At 39.6% G+C, this 15756-nt stretch overlaps 1 protein-coding gene across 12 annotated transcripts in view; it reads left to right on the top strand.

The window, feature by feature from the left end:
- Nucleotides 1–7846, top strand: part of tweek (transmembrane protein KIAA1109 homolog tweek) — a 115755-nt gene extending 107909 nt beyond the window's left edge. For all 12 annotated transcript variants that reach the window (XM_067767027.1, XM_067767028.1, XM_067767024.1 and 9 more), the window contains 5 exons: nucleotides 1374–2523; nucleotides 3888–4551; nucleotides 6322–6528; nucleotides 6591–6721; nucleotides 6787–7846. In XM_067767027.1, the coding sequence (XP_067623128.1) occupies nucleotides 1374–2523; nucleotides 3888–4551; nucleotides 6322–6528; nucleotides 6591–6721; nucleotides 6787–7485 (2851 nt within the window). In that variant the 3' untranslated portion in view covers nucleotides 7486–7846. The remainder of the gene's footprint in view (nucleotides 1–1373; nucleotides 2524–3887; nucleotides 4552–6321; nucleotides 6529–6590; nucleotides 6722–6786) is intronic.
- Nucleotides 7847–15756: the final 7910 nt, after the last annotated feature.

Below are 15756 nucleotides of genomic sequence, written 5' to 3'. Positions count from 1 at the left end.
AGCAAAGGGTGGTTATTTTTTTTTTTTTGTAGCTGAAACAAACAAGTAACCTGAACTTTGTGACGCGCATTTTATGCATATGAGGTCCATGTTTTCTTACTATAGGATAAATGTATAGACCCTGCTGGTACGAGAAGCAGAATGGCCACAATTGCATCCTAAGCACACCACCTGTTGTGTATACGTCTGCAGCATATCCTTCGTCCACATTGAACTTTGACTAAAACTACAAGGTGAGGCTACCCTCGAAATTTGACTGGATAACAGATATAACAGACTGGTCCAAAAATCTCTTCCTTCCGCAGTTCTTTCCTAGCTGATGTACCAGGATCATAGAGGGCCTGTTGCTTTTTGTTGCATAATCCTGTAATAGATCATGAAGTTTCATCATCTTGTTCTCTAAGGCCGTCGATAACTGTAAGATTGTGCTGCACGAAGCAACAAACTTAGCCTAAGGCCGTCGATAACTGTAAGATGGTGCTGCACGAAGCAGCAAACTTAGCGACCATTGCACTCATTTGGGTAACTGTTTACCGTAATATCGATGGTAATTAAAAATCGGAAGAGTTAGTTAAGGCCGGGGCATCGTTAGATAGCATTGAGGCGGTAACGGTGTGTCGTCCACTTACATCAACAAAAATAACTTTGATACAGATAATTAATCCTCTACAGACTTTGTAAGATCAGCAAGCAAACGTGGCCTGATGACGACCAGTATTGAACAGGAAGTTTACTTGTCATTAGAGCTACACACGGAAAGGATTGAAATCCCCATTAAGCGGGTAGAAATTGCATAAAATGAGACTGTAAAGAAACGGTTTCCTCTGGGAGTGTCTAACCTGAACCGAACATGAAGCAGTTTTCCGCTGCCAGATCTAAAGGCGGCATCGAGTAGATAGGAGTACAATTGAGCTGTATAGCCTTCAGCCGCTCCGAACCAATTGTAAACCCCATCTTTATAAGAGGAATCCTTCAAAAATTCAAATTATATGCAAACATATTTAGCATGCGAGGGTCTGGGCCCCAAGCTCCTTACGAAAGAGGGAAGGTTGGATGTGGTCATATGAAATCGCTCCCGAGATGGTAGGACAGGTACCTTAATGTTGCTAATTTCCGGGACAAACCGGATTTTTATCTGGCAAATGACTATTAATATCGCATCTAAGTGGTGCCTTGTGCAACCAACCAGGCATTTCGATTATTAAAGAATAATTTATCAATGCATATGAAGTGTTAGGGATTGCAAGTTTCTGTTGTTGTTGTTGTAAGTTTCTTACCACAATTAACGCTCCGTAACTCTAAGTGCCCCTTTATGTCTGCTGTAGCTTTGGGAAAGCCAATAAACATACATATGTATATTTTTTCCTTTACAGCGTTACTGGTTGCTTGGCGGATTTCAATGTTTATATTTTCCACCCATACGGTGGCAAGAAAACTAATGTAAAGGAAGCGCAATTCTCCCCACTCTCCGATAATGAACGAAAGGACTCGTTGAGTATAAATGTAGAATTCGTAAAATTCCAATTAAATCGTTGTCGGAAAGTATACGTTGAGCCAGCAGTCGTGAGCAAACGTGCTGTGGATCAATCACGTGCAGTTATACGTTTCTCAACCATAGTGGATATCGGCAGTGCATCTTTCAAATATGATATGCGTCGTTTAACGGAAATTTTAGCCTTTCCAAAGGCTTGGTATCGACGTCGTATAGTGCGTCGTCTCTTTCTTGGCGATCTTAGCATGCAGCACATGGCCGGCACAGAGCCTGCCACACCCACTGGCACACCATCTACACCTAAAGATCTATGCGGTGGCAATAAGACGCCTGGTGCTAAATCACCTGTAGATACATTTTATAACAAGGACAAAATGCGTTTAGACTTTGATGCACAATCGTCATCACCACCGCAACAGCAACCACCAAATATGGGTGCTGTACGTAAACTGCGCTCGCTGGGTAAATCTTCAAGTGCAGAGTCGTCAAGTACACCACCATCAGAGAAGAATCAAATAACCGCTTGGGAAACACTGGTGTTATTCGCTATTAATTTCACTAAATTAAATGTGCAAATGAATATGGGCAACGTAATGGGTAATGTTGTGTGGTTAACCAAAGATTTTCAGTCGCATGGCAGGCTCTCTATTGGTTCGACGGGCTATAAAAATATGTATATTGGCATTTACTTGGGCAGTTCATCATTGGATGCTAAAGGTGGCATAGTCGGTGGTAGCTTTGAAGTGAATAAAATCAATACGCGTTTCCATATTAAAGAGGAATCTGGTGTGGAACCATACCACACTATACGTTTGAATTTTATGGCTTTAGAGCTACGTCTCGACTATATGGGTACTTCGGTATTGATGATGCGCATAAGTTCGTTCTTAGCAGCAATGAAAGACGAATGGAAAACTTCGATAAATGCATTGTCCACAACTGACTATGGGGGCAGTGTGATTATTGTAGGCGGACATTCAACTAAACCTAGGGCGATTATCTTCATACATGGAGATTTATCATGGGATCAGGTAAGTTGAGGAATGTTACATGTATTCATATATAAAGCTTTTGTAAATAAATTAAGCATCGACGTCTACATTAGCACATACTCGGAACTGACATCGATCCCTAATATATGTTCTTCCGAACATTCTTATAACTTGGCGGAATATATCTTTGAGAAATTAAGGTCGAGCTTCTCTTCTAATATGCGCCGTGCTACTTTTTACTTACTTACATGATTTAGTACCGCGCTCCAATAGAGTTTTCGGCTATCCGCGTAATAAATAGAGCCTATGTTTCCATTCTTATAGGTCGCTCAACTTCTATTATTTCGAGCGAACCACTAACTCTCTGGGTTGTGTTGTGAAAGGCTTCCTTTATGCCCAAGAACGCACAAAGCAGGGATAAGTGCTCTGTACTAACTCATTCGGGATTACAGTGCCCATCCTGTTGGCGTGTTTCCCTCGACGTAGTGCTTTTCACTGAACGGTGCCCGAGCTTCGTAAAGATTTGCTGCTTCTAAAATTGAAGGATATCCTGAATATTTTTTTTTTGTTATCTATTCCCTTTGTTGTATGCTGATGGACATATCGTGTACTCATCCCACAAGATGATTTTCTTGCTTAAAACCTTTGAGTTAAAGGCAGAGGTAAGTAATAAGCTGAATGCGGCTATACAACTTGTTCCTCCTATGCATTTCCCAGTTAGTATTTCAGAGGCTTTCGTTCTAGGCGTCCTTCTATTAAGACAGCCTCGATAACATGCTGGATGTTACCGTTGTCTGCCATTGATGGCTTTGAGGTAACCTAACAAAAGTCGACGGACTTGAAGACAAGGAACTCGTAATTGAGGAAAGCAACCTCCACAGAGAGACGCGTGTCACTCTAGATCAACTTCGATCTGGATACTGTTCACTAACCATCTTTTCAATTACAATGGTGGAACCAACGCCTTTAACACCCTTACCTCTCGGGACCAAACCCTATTGAATCAGAAAGTTTCCTTCAATTCCCGTTAGAGGGTATTGATGACAATTTGTGAGTGGCCATACGTTTTGGATGACGCAAAGCAATGCTACAACAACCACAACAGGTAACTTCCCAACTCGAGATCAGGTCATTAGCAAGTTCGCTACAAAGGATGATATATTAAACCTCTTCCCTGGGTCTAACGACCAACTGGTTTATTCTGACCTTAACTTCTATCTGCTCTAATCGGCTTTTATCTCTTTATTATGGGTGTAGAATCTCTTAATCCCCTTGCGTTCGTTCTTTTGATAGTAAATATGTCTAGCGTCAGTACTACTGGGTATATAATATTTAGTTTCACTTATCTCTACCATCATCGAAAATCGTGAATCCCATTAAGTGTATGTTTTCTAACTTTTCAGTTACAAATAATGATATCAAAATCCACCACAGCTGATCTGCTTAAAATGTACTACAAGCTCGAAGAATTCTTCACACAGCAATTCAAATCATCCAAGCGCGTCTTCTCTAGCCTTGAACCGCGATTACATGAGCGTAACGCAAGCATGCGGCGTAGACAGAACAGGGAAAAAAAGAAACCAACAACAAATGGCGTCGCAATCGACTCAACAAATTCCAACGCAGTCGACATTTGCAACACCGATGCGCGTCATCATCGCCATTGGCAGAAGCCATTAGAACAAGCAATCGGTCTAGTTGTACCGACATTAGTGACACGTCTACCACGCAATGGCAATGTGCTCGGTGGTACTGTAGAATTGCATGGCAATAATATATCGCTAGCCTGCTTTCATGGCATAAATTTCAAATCTAAGTCTTGGGCTTTGTTTAGCTTAAAATCGCCTTCGATCAATTTTGCTACGGAAGCTCATCAAGCGCATAACACTCAAGACGTTTATGTAACACAAACGCTAACATCGTGTTTGGGTCAATCGACTGAGGTGCAACAACAAAATCACTCAATGGCTATTGTGAGCAGAATTACACGAAATATCATTTTTCCGCCACAATTCAAAACGTTAAACGAATGGTTTCACTATGCATTTGCTAATAGCGAAATTGATTGTAAGTATATATTTTGATTACTATTATTATTTGCACTATATACATATGTTTTGGATGCAAAATTCATTTATTTTTTAACTGGGTCCGATATTTGTAAAAAGGTGTATCAAGGCTTTTGTGGTATCCTTTTTAGACCGGCTACTATTAGGCACTCCGAATTCAATTCAAACTTAAATTGAGTTCTTATTGTTTTGATTAATTTTCCGTTTGTTTTGGGAACCAGCATCAACACTAGCAACGACACCAGCTCCGAAATCCAGCGAAGAATCACTCTTGCCAATAAATGCTCATTTGAACTATGTAGGCAATTGAAAAGTAAAGTCCTCTCTCGGCAAACAAAAATCATACTCTACAAGTCACTTATCGTACCCGTCAGGCTATATGGGGCAGAAGCATGTACCATGACAACAGCAGATGAAGCGGCTCTGGGAGTGTTCGAGAGAAAAGTTCTTCGAAAATGTTATGGACCTCTACGAGTTGGCGATGTCGTGTACCGAAGAAGATTGAACGATGAGCTGTACGAGCTATACGCAGACATCAACATAGTCCAGCGAATTAAAACGCAGCGGCTGCGCTGGCTAGGCCATGTTATGCGAATAAAAGAAAGTGTTTCTATCGGAACCCGCCTATGGAAGCAGAGGTAGAGGGCGGCCCCCACTCCTTTGGAAGGACCAGGTGGAAAACGATTTAAACTCTCTTGGTGTGACCAATTGGCGCCGGTTGGCACAGAGAAGGAGCGACTAGCGCGCCTTGTTGGACGGACATAACCGTTTAAACGGTTAAGCGCCAATTAAGTAAGTAAGTAATTTTCCGAAACCAAGCCAATAGGAAGCTTTTGCTCAATCATTTAGGCTGAGGGAGAGGCTGATGATATAGCTTTTTGTGGTCGGTTCGTATAGCCTTATCTATAGAATGCCACACAGACCAGGACCTTAAAATCTCAGGAAATTACTTCAAAACTTATTAATCAATCAGTTACTGTATATAATGCCTGATGTTTTTATAGGGATGGGTCCGTAGGCATGATGAGAACGAACAGACTTCTTACTTATCAAACTATAACTTAAGCTTACTTACTTAATTGGTGCTTAACCGTTTAAACGGTTATGATCGTTCGACAAAGCGCGTCAGTGGCTTCTTCATTGAGCTAAGTGGCGGAAATTGGTCACACCAAGAGAATTTAAATTGGGTTACGATAATAATATTTAATTGCCCAAATCATCATCTTTCGTTTGCATAACATGACCCAATCCCCGCAGCCGCCGTGTTTTAATTCGCAGGATTATGTTGGTGTTTGCACAAAGCTCGTACAGCTCGTCATTAAAGCTTCTAGGTAATCGCTCTTGCCGTCGCGTAGTGGCCCATCACTCTTTCGAAGAAGTTTTCTCTCGAACACTTCCAGAGCCGCCCCATCTGATGTTTTTATGATCCATGCTTCTGCACCATATAGTAGGATGGATACGATAAGTGCTTTGTAGAGCATGATCTTTTAACACCAAGGATTTTTTAAGTGACTGAAGATGCAAGTAACCGAGCATAACGGATTCATATTTGGGTAGATGTTGTTAAATCAGAAAGACTCATTAAAATCCTCGGGAGTATCTTTGCTTTTCAATACACATAAACATAGGGGCCATCCTTTTGTATTTGGCCTAAATATTAGGTTTTGGATATTGGTTTCGAGCTTCATGAGCTTGCATAATATTACAACCAAAAGCAACATATTCACATTTGTTTCTTTGAACTAATTTATGATTTCTTCATTCTCAGCGGTTGATCGTTTTCCAATATTAGAGCGCGATCGTGAAATTGCTTCAAATTCTATAGAACGTACGCGAGCCGCTGGCGCTAGCACAACTAGCTCCTCAAAGATACAGGAACACAATCACAATCGCGAAGTAATATTTGCGCTGCCCAGTTTGCAGCTGAACTTTAAGACTGAACACAGACAAGGTGCAACGACTCCGGAACCAACAGGTCAATATAACTGTAATCTATTGTTATAACATCACTCACATATTTTTCTATTTCCATTACAGAAACTAAACCAGAAGTTTTATGCAGTTTTATAACCGAGTTTGATGATCACATTTTTGTAACAGTTGATGCCGATGCATTTTTCTTTCTACACGATTTGATAACATCGTATGTTAAGGAAAGGGAAAAAGTCGTATGTTGCCACATAATACTCTCACTAAAATTTTTTTGTTCAGTAAAATTTTCACTTTAAATTAGGTTGGTGGACAATCAGCACGTGCTGCCTCGCCAAATCTTTCACAGAATTTAAAGAGCCAATTGAAACCCTACGTCAGCGATGAAATGCGGAAAGATGCGAATGAAGCATCTTCTTCTTCGTTGAATAGTAATTACTCTGCAAACCCCGCTTCAGCTAGTAATACATCAATAAATGCTTCGAACACCACACTGGATCAGAACAGATTACTGGCTAATAGCAACAGCAATAAAACGAATATATCACCCGTTTTTAGCTTAGACCATAACGTTGTTAGCACACGTGCTACCGCTTCTCCATTACCTTCAATATCAGCAGCAGTTGCAGGCGCTGGCTTGAACGCGCCTCCCAACGGTGACACAGCAACAACTAATCCAATCAATGGAACTACTACAAATGGGAACCCCATTGATTTGGAATCATTTGTGCGTGATTGGCGTCATTTTGAATGTCAAACTTGGCATTTAGAACCGACCGTCCGACTACTTTCATGGGCGGGTAAATCTATTGAGCCTTATGGCATAGATTACATATTGAATAAGCTTGGTTTTGCGCATGCGCGCACAACCATACCAAAGTGGATGCAACGTGGCTTCATGGACCCATTAGACAAGGTGCAAGCTCTTATGATGCTTCAGTTGTTGACAATGGTGCGTGAAAATAAAGTGGAAAATCCACAAAAAACGAAATCGTCGAATTAGTAAATTTTTGAAGTATATTTTTATTGTAATAAGTTTAGCTTAAGATGCCGAACCTTATTTTAATATGTGTTTCTAGGTTTTCGTTTTAGTGTGATTCATTACTTGTAAGTAACTTGAGCGATTTCACGTCATTTTAGTTATTTTCTTTGTTTTCGTAAATTATGCAATACTCGGAGTATTATTTTTCAAAGTGTAATATTTTTGTTTATAATTTTTGTTGAACGTAAGTTGTATATTAAGCAAATTATTGTTATTGTTTCAAAATTTGTTGGATTTTTTAAGTGTAAGATTTTAATTTGATTCCATTTCGATTGGAAAATTAATAAAATATATTCATATGTATATGCCAATAACCAATAAATGTGGTTCTTACCTCACTCAATCACGACTTCCAATCAAACACGACACAGTTTATGATTTAAAAAATGTATTTTACATGAATTCGGATCATTACAGGTATTTGTTTAATTTTGATTAAATTATATTAAAGAACTTCTATGTTGAATAAATTTGACGATTTAGAAAGTGTTGAACGACCGACGAGTGAATAGCGACTGACTTCTATTCAATTCTATTATTTTCTCTACTCCTCGTTCGTATGACGCTTGCTCCACCGTGGTGTTGCCACGCTGTCAGGATTAATTCCCACATTCGACCGTCCTGATGGGTTATTGGACCCCAATGACGAACCCCAAGGCTTCACAAACTCGCATACGGTGGTTGTTTTATTTGGTCCCTCGCCATTTCCTAGTTTTCTCACCTCATATCGCCCGTGATTTAACTTAGCGGTTATCTCATACGGTCCTAAATACTTGGCTTTTAACTTCGTATTGGTTCCAAATTGTGTTTTCTTTATGGCAACCAATTCTCCCACAGCATATTCTTTTTCTTTCTTTCGTTTCTTGTTAAAATTTTTCTTATTTTCGGTCTGAATTTTATTTATATTTTCCTGCGCTTGCTCTCTTATCATTTCCCTCTCTAAATTTAATTCTTCAATGTTTAACTCATCATATAATTCCCTTAAATCTGGATAATCTGTTCTACGCATATCCAGTCCTGTGAGAACTTTAAACGGAGATGCTTTCGTACTTCTCGGAGCTGTACTGTTTATAATCTGTTGAACTTTGTCGACGTGACTGTACCAGTGAGCAGGATTTCTGTGACATAGTTTTGAAATCATGGGTATGACTATCTTGTGAACCCGTTCCACCTGCCCATTACCGCGAGGTACCCCCGTCGCTATTTGCAAATGTATATTCTCACGCTCACAGTACTCTCTAAGTTGTTCGATGTAAACGCACTTCCCCTATCCGACACGATACGCTTCGGGTTTTCGAAAGTCGCCGCCTGTTTTTGTAGCCGCTCTGCTACTTCCTCTGCTCCAGTGGACTTTGTTGGATACAACCAAACAAATTTGGAAAATCCGTCTACTACTACGAAAATATGGTTATATTTTTTCCGCATCTCAGTCAGTGGACCTACGTGGTCTACATGATACGTACCTAGCGGATCGCAAGCTTTGTTGATTGTCGTCAACATCCCTTCCCTTTTCCCTGACTTAGCATCTGTTATGATGCACTCAACGCATCCTTTCACCACCCTACTAACCTTACCGCTCACGTTTGGTATATAATAGTATTTTTCGACCAACTCTTGTGTTTTTTTGGCTGCAAAGTGGCCTTGATTGTGTGCCAGCCGTATGATCTCATCTTCCATTGACGCAGGTACCACTAACAGCTCTTTGACTACATCTTTGTACAATACGTCGTTTTTCAAAAAATAATCTTCATATTCGTCTTTTCCCAAAACTTTCTTAACTGCCCTAATCCACTCATCTTCCGCCTGTGCGTCTCGTAATCTATATTTTAGCGAATCTTCGATTATTAGACAATACACACGGCTGAGAGCATCAACATGTCTCATGCGAGTCCCTGCTCTGTGTTCAACTGTATAGTCATACTCCTGCAAGTATATGGCCCATCTCATTATTCTGTCCGTCGCGTCTGCTTAGTTTGCTCATGGTGAGAGCGACAGCATTGCAGTCCGTTACAATTTTACATTTTACGTCTCGGAGATAAATTCTCCATTTCTTCACGGCTGCTATGAACGCCAAAACTTCGAGTTCGTATGAACTGTATCACTCCTTCGTTGATGTTGTTTTCCTACTCATGTATTCCACTGGGTGTAGTAGCCGATCTTCTCCATCCCTTTGCAATAGCACTGCTCCATATCCATACTTCGAGGCATCGGCGTGGACCTCAGTATCCGCCGTCGGATTATACAGCCTTAAAGCGGGTGCGTTCGTCAGAGCCCTTTTCAACTCTTGGATTGCTATCAGATGTTCATCAGTCAGAACAAACTTCGCATCATTTCTAAGTAAATCTGTCAATGGCTTAGCTACCGTTGCGTAATTACCCACAAACCGTCTGAAAAATGACGTAAGCCCCAAGGACCGTTGAATTTCCTTTTTGCTTGACGGTATCGGAAAGTTTTCAACTGATCTGGTTTTTTCACTAGACGGTAGAATTTTCCCCATTTCTACGATGTATCCCAGAAAATTTATTTGTCGCTTCAGAAATTGGCATTTTGCCCATTGTATATTTAAACCATATTCGCTTGCGCGCTCTAGAACCAACTTAAGCTTTTGTATACCCTCGTATTCGTCTTTAGGCGGAATAACAATATCGTCCATGTATATAATTACTGTACCGTCCCTCAATAAATCATGAAAAATTGCTTGTACGTACCGACAAAATACCGCAGGTGAATTCGATATACCAAAAGGTACGAAACAAAATTCATACTGGCCAGTTTGTGTCCGAATGAAGTATATTTTCTGGAAGCTGGCTCTATAGGAACGTGAAAGAATCCATCTTTCAGATCCAAAGTTGTAAACACTAACGCATCGTACAACTTGTCAAGCACTTCATCTACAACTGTCATAGGAAATTTGTCTCGTATTATTTTCTCGTTTATTTTCCTATAGTCTACACACAATCTTTTTGATTCGTTTTTCTTAGTAGTGAGTACTATCGCTTACCCATTTTTGGTCTGCAAAAGTCATTCTACGTGGACGCTGATAAACGGGTATTTCATCTGTTAGTATCAGTTTCATTTCCACTGGTGAATTTCTCGATTTCCTAGGCATATAATTGCTTATCAATGCCTCGATTTCTTTTACGTAATTTTCCCCAATGTTCGACAGATCGACATTCTCTTGCTCTACGCCTTCTGTCGCATCCTGTGCCAAACATAATGTTTCAAACTCCGTAAGCCAAATCTCATTGAAGTTAGTGTTATCCCCACCATCTTCAATCACACGCTGATCGTCCACAGAAGTGATGTTGCTACCAACTACCACAGCAGATGGCACGATTGATACCTCCATATCATCTATCGCTCTTGGCCTCACCACCTCTTCCTGACGCTTACATTCCACCGCAACCGCAGCTACGGCACCTATCAATGACTTAAAATGGATTTGGTCTTCCTTTATTACGAATTAAAATTTCTCTAAAACCTCACAACCAATAATCGCCGCATATGGTACGTCTCTTTCTCTAACCACATGGAACCGTACTTGTAGAACTCCCTCGTCTACCTTTATTTCCGAATAAAAGCAACCCAGTGTCGTGAGTTGAGCTTTTCCTACCCCTCTTAGATGTAGTTTCTCCCGGTCTAGCTCCACATCACCTAACATTAGGAGTGTGTCATACCTCATTATGCTATAGTTGCCTCCGGTATCGACCAAAGCAGAAAACGTAATATTATTCATTGTAATATCAAGAAAATAAAAATCGTTAGCTTTTTTTGCTACATTATCAGCTCTACCCTCTTTTATCATGCTCATAGGCTCGCTTTTCACATCTTTGGCCTTTTCTTTGCACTCGTATGAATAGTGTCCAATTTGTTTGCATTTGAAGCATTTTACGTTGCTTTCTTTTCCACAGTTCTTTGCTATGTGCCCCTCTTTGTTGCATTTAAAACAAATTTTTTTAGAACTATTCTGTTTGTCTTTATTTTCACTAAAACTCGCTGGTGATTGATGTGCACTCGCCTTATTTACCGAATAGTGAGGCCCTTTCGCCCTTTCATACACGCGCAATTGTTCTTTTAATTCTTTTAAATTTTTTGCTTGATACAACATTATTTTATTAGCCCTGGTATCTGGAATTCTCTCTACAAAGTACGAAATAATACTTTGATCATCCAGTGATATGGGTTTGCCCATTTCCATTAAAATGTATAAGTACTCATTCAAACTTTCTTTTGTTTGTTTACGTCTATTTCTTAAAGCGGGATGAATTTCTGCAGCGCATATCCTTTCACCGAATTCGTCAACTAGAGCATTTTTAAAAGAAATCCAATTTCTTACCCCTACTAACCCACGAGCAAATATTTTAGCAGCACCTGTCAAACGTTGTTTCGCATAAACAAACTTTTGCAACTGATTCTAGCCCACTGTATCAGCCACGTCTTCGAACTCAACAATCCAATGTTTCACGTCAATGGAATTGTCACCGCTAAACGCAGATATGCTCTCTTTGATATCACGAAGTGTGAAAGCAACCCTATCTGTTCTATTTATTTGCAACGCCCCTGCACCTGCATTTGCTACTGTTGTAAACGAATGTTCACTACCATCATCACTCTGATCATTTGCTTTACTCGAATTGAAATGTGCTAATAACCTATCTTGCAATTCTCTCTTTAACCCGTTTGCATTCAAATTGAGCTCTCTCAATTTCGCTCTTAACTCGTCAACCGTCAACGCTCTGATTTCGCTTGCTTCCATTTTCGAATTTTTTTTACAATATCAAATCAAATCAAATAAAAAGGAATCAAAGTAAAAGACAAACAGATGCATACATAAATATTGTTCTTACTACTACAACTGCTGCCTGCTTGTCCTCCTCTGATGGTATGCTCTATGCGTCGCCTTTCGTTGCTGCTACTGCTACCTTCGGTTCTGACTTGGTGTCGTATTTACTTTTGTTTATATGGCTTGCGTTTGTGTCGATACTTTTCTTTACTCTTTAGTTTGCATTATTTTACTTTTTGTGTTTGTGTCGTTACTTTTCGTTATTTTTATACTCAGTTGAGCAGAGCTCACAGAGTATATTAAGTTTGATTGGATAACGGTTGGTTGTACATATATAAAGGAATCGAGATAGATATAGACTTCCATATATCAAAATAATCAGGATCGAAAAAAAATTTGATTGAGCCATGTCCGTCCGTCCGTCGGTCCGTCCGTTAACACGATAACTTGAGTAAATTTTGAGGTATCTTGATGAAATTTGGTACGTAGGTTCCTGAGCACTCATCTCAGACCGCTATTTAAAATGAACGATATCGTACTATAACCACGCCCACTTTTTCGATATCGAAAATTTCGAAAAACTGAAAAAGTGCGATAATTCATTACCAAAGATGGTTAAAGCAATGAAACTTGGTAGGTGAGTTGAACTTATGACGCAGAATAGTAAATTAGTAAAATTTTGGACAATGGGCGTGGCACCGCCCACTTTTAAAAGAAGGTAATTTAAAACTTTTGCAAGCTGTAATTTGGCAGTCGTTGAAGATATCATGATGAAATTTGGCAGGAACGTTACTCTTATTACTATATGTACGCCTAATAAAAATTAGCAAAATCGGAGAAGGACCACGCCCACTTTTAAAAAAAATTTTTTTTTAAAGTAAAATTTTAACAAAAAATTTAATATCTTTACAGTATATAAGTAAATTATGTCAAGATTCAACTCCAGTAATGATATGGTGCAACAAAATACAAAAATAAAAGAAAATTTAAAAATGGGCGTGGCTCCGCCCTTTTTAATTTAATTTGTCTAGGATACTTTTAACGCCATAAGTCGAACAAAAATTAACCAATCCTTTCGAAATTTGGTAGGGGCATAGACTTTATGGCGTTAACTGTTTTCTGTGAAAATGGGCGAAATCGGTTGATGTCACGCCCAGTTTTTATACACAGTCGTCCGCCTGTCCTTCCGCATGGCCGTTAACACGATAACTTGAGCAAAAATCGACATATCTTTACTAACCTTAGTTCGCGTACTTACCTGAACTCACTTTATCTTGGTATAAAAAATGAACGAAATCCGACTATGACCACGCCCACTTTTTCGATATCGAAAATTACGAAAAATGAAAAAAATGCCATAATTCTATACCAAATACGAAAAAAGGGATGAAATATGTTAAGGTAATTGGATTGTTTTATTGACGCGAAATATAACTTTAGAAAAAACTTTATAAAATGGTTGTGACACCTACCATATTAAATAAATTAGCGGTATCCAACAGATGATGTTCTGGGTCACCCTGGTCCACATTTTGGTCGATATCTGGAAAACGCCTTCACATATACAACTACCACCACTCCCTTTTAAAACTCTCATTAATACCTTTAATTTGATACCCATATCGTACAAACTCATTCTAGAGTCACCCCTGGTCCACCTTTATGGCGATATTTCGAAAAGGCGAACACCTATAGAACGAAGGCCCACTCCCTTTTAAAAATACTCATTAACACCTTTCATTTGATACCCATATCGTACAAACAAAGTCTAGAGTCACCCCTGGTCCACCTTTATTGCGATACCTCGAAAATGCGTCCACCTATAGGACTAAGGCCCACTCCCTCTTAAAATACTCATTAACTCCTTTCGTTTGATACCCATATTGCATAAACGAATTCTAGAGTCACCCCTGGTCCACCTTTATGGCGATATCTCGAAAAGGGGTCCACCTATAGAACTAAGCCCCACGCCCTTTTAAAATAATCATTAACACCTTTCATTTGATACCATTTCATACAAACAAATTCTAAAGTCACCCCTGGTCCACCTTTATGGCGATATCTCGAAAAGGCGAACACCTATAAAACGAAGGCCCACTCCCTTTTAAAAATACTCATTAACACCTTTCATTTGATACCCATATCGTACAAACAAAGTCTAGAGTCACCCCTGGTCCACCTTTATTGCGATACCTCGAAAATGCGTCCACCTATAGAACTAAGGCCCACTCCCTCTTAAAATACTCATTAACTCCTTTCGTTTGATACCCATATTGCACAAACGAATTCTAGAGTCACCCCTGGCCCACCTTTATGGCGATATCTCGAAACGGCGTCCACCTATAGAACTAAGGCTCACTCCCTTTTAAAATACTCATTAACACCTTTCGTTTGATGCCCATAATGTGCAAATTCTAGGGTCACCCCTGGTCCACCTTTATGGCGATATCTCGAAACGGCGTCCACCTATGGAACTAAGGATTACTCCCTTTTAAAATGCTCATTAACACCTTTCATTTGATACCCATATCGTACAAACGCATTCTAGAGTCACCCCTGGTCCATCTTTACGGCGATATCTCGAAAAGGCGTCCATCTATAGAACTTACGTCTACGCCCTTTTAAAATACTCATTAATACCTTTCATTTGATACCCATATCGTACAAACGCATTCTAGAGTCAACCCTGATCCACCTTTATGGCTATATCCCTAAATGGCGTCCACCTATAGAACTATGGCCCACTCCCTCATAAAATACTCTTTAATGCCTTTCATTTGATACACATGTCATACAAACACATTCCAGGGTTTCCCTCGGTTCATTTTCCTACATGGTTATTTTCCCTTATGTTGTCACCATAGCTCTCAACTGAGTATGTAATGTTCGGTTACACCCGAACTTAACCTTCCTTACTTGTTTCTATTCAATTTTAAACTCTTTCTATGGCCGACTCGCTACCCGACCAATCTTTTTGGGTTACCGTTATGACGCTAAATTGGCTTCGTCTCGCCACACCGCAGTTCAAAATTTACTGGTCACAAATTTTCTATGTATGTACGCACGCCCGATGTATTCACTTACATAAGTACAGCATGTTTCTAGACTTTTCTTCTACGGATTTTTCTTTTGAACACCACGCTAGATACATTCTTACATACATGTGTATATATGTATTTTGCGTATACTGTATGTCTTAGGAATATTTTCCACAGAATTTTGTAAAAAAAACGCTACCTTTAAGTGCGTTAGCTTGCACTTTGTCCACTTCGCTCGCAATTCTTTAGTTTTTATTTTAAATGTATTTTACGCACAGCACTTCTGTAATCTATTTGTGCATATAAATTCTTTTTATCCACGCGCGCATGTATTACGTTTCTGGCCAAATTTCCGGCACATTTAAACAAATTTTCACTTTTGGCTCGATTTCTGTATCACTTTTTAATTTT

This window comes from Eurosta solidaginis, chromosome 2 (assembly GCF_040869045.1).
Source record: "Eurosta solidaginis isolate ZX-2024a chromosome 2, ASM4086904v1, whole genome shotgun sequence".
NCBI lineage: Eukaryota > Metazoa > Arthropoda > Insecta > Diptera > Tephritidae > Eurosta > Eurosta solidaginis.
The sequence above is the reverse complement of the archived record's forward strand: the minus strand, read 5'-3'. Positions and strand labels throughout refer to the sequence as shown.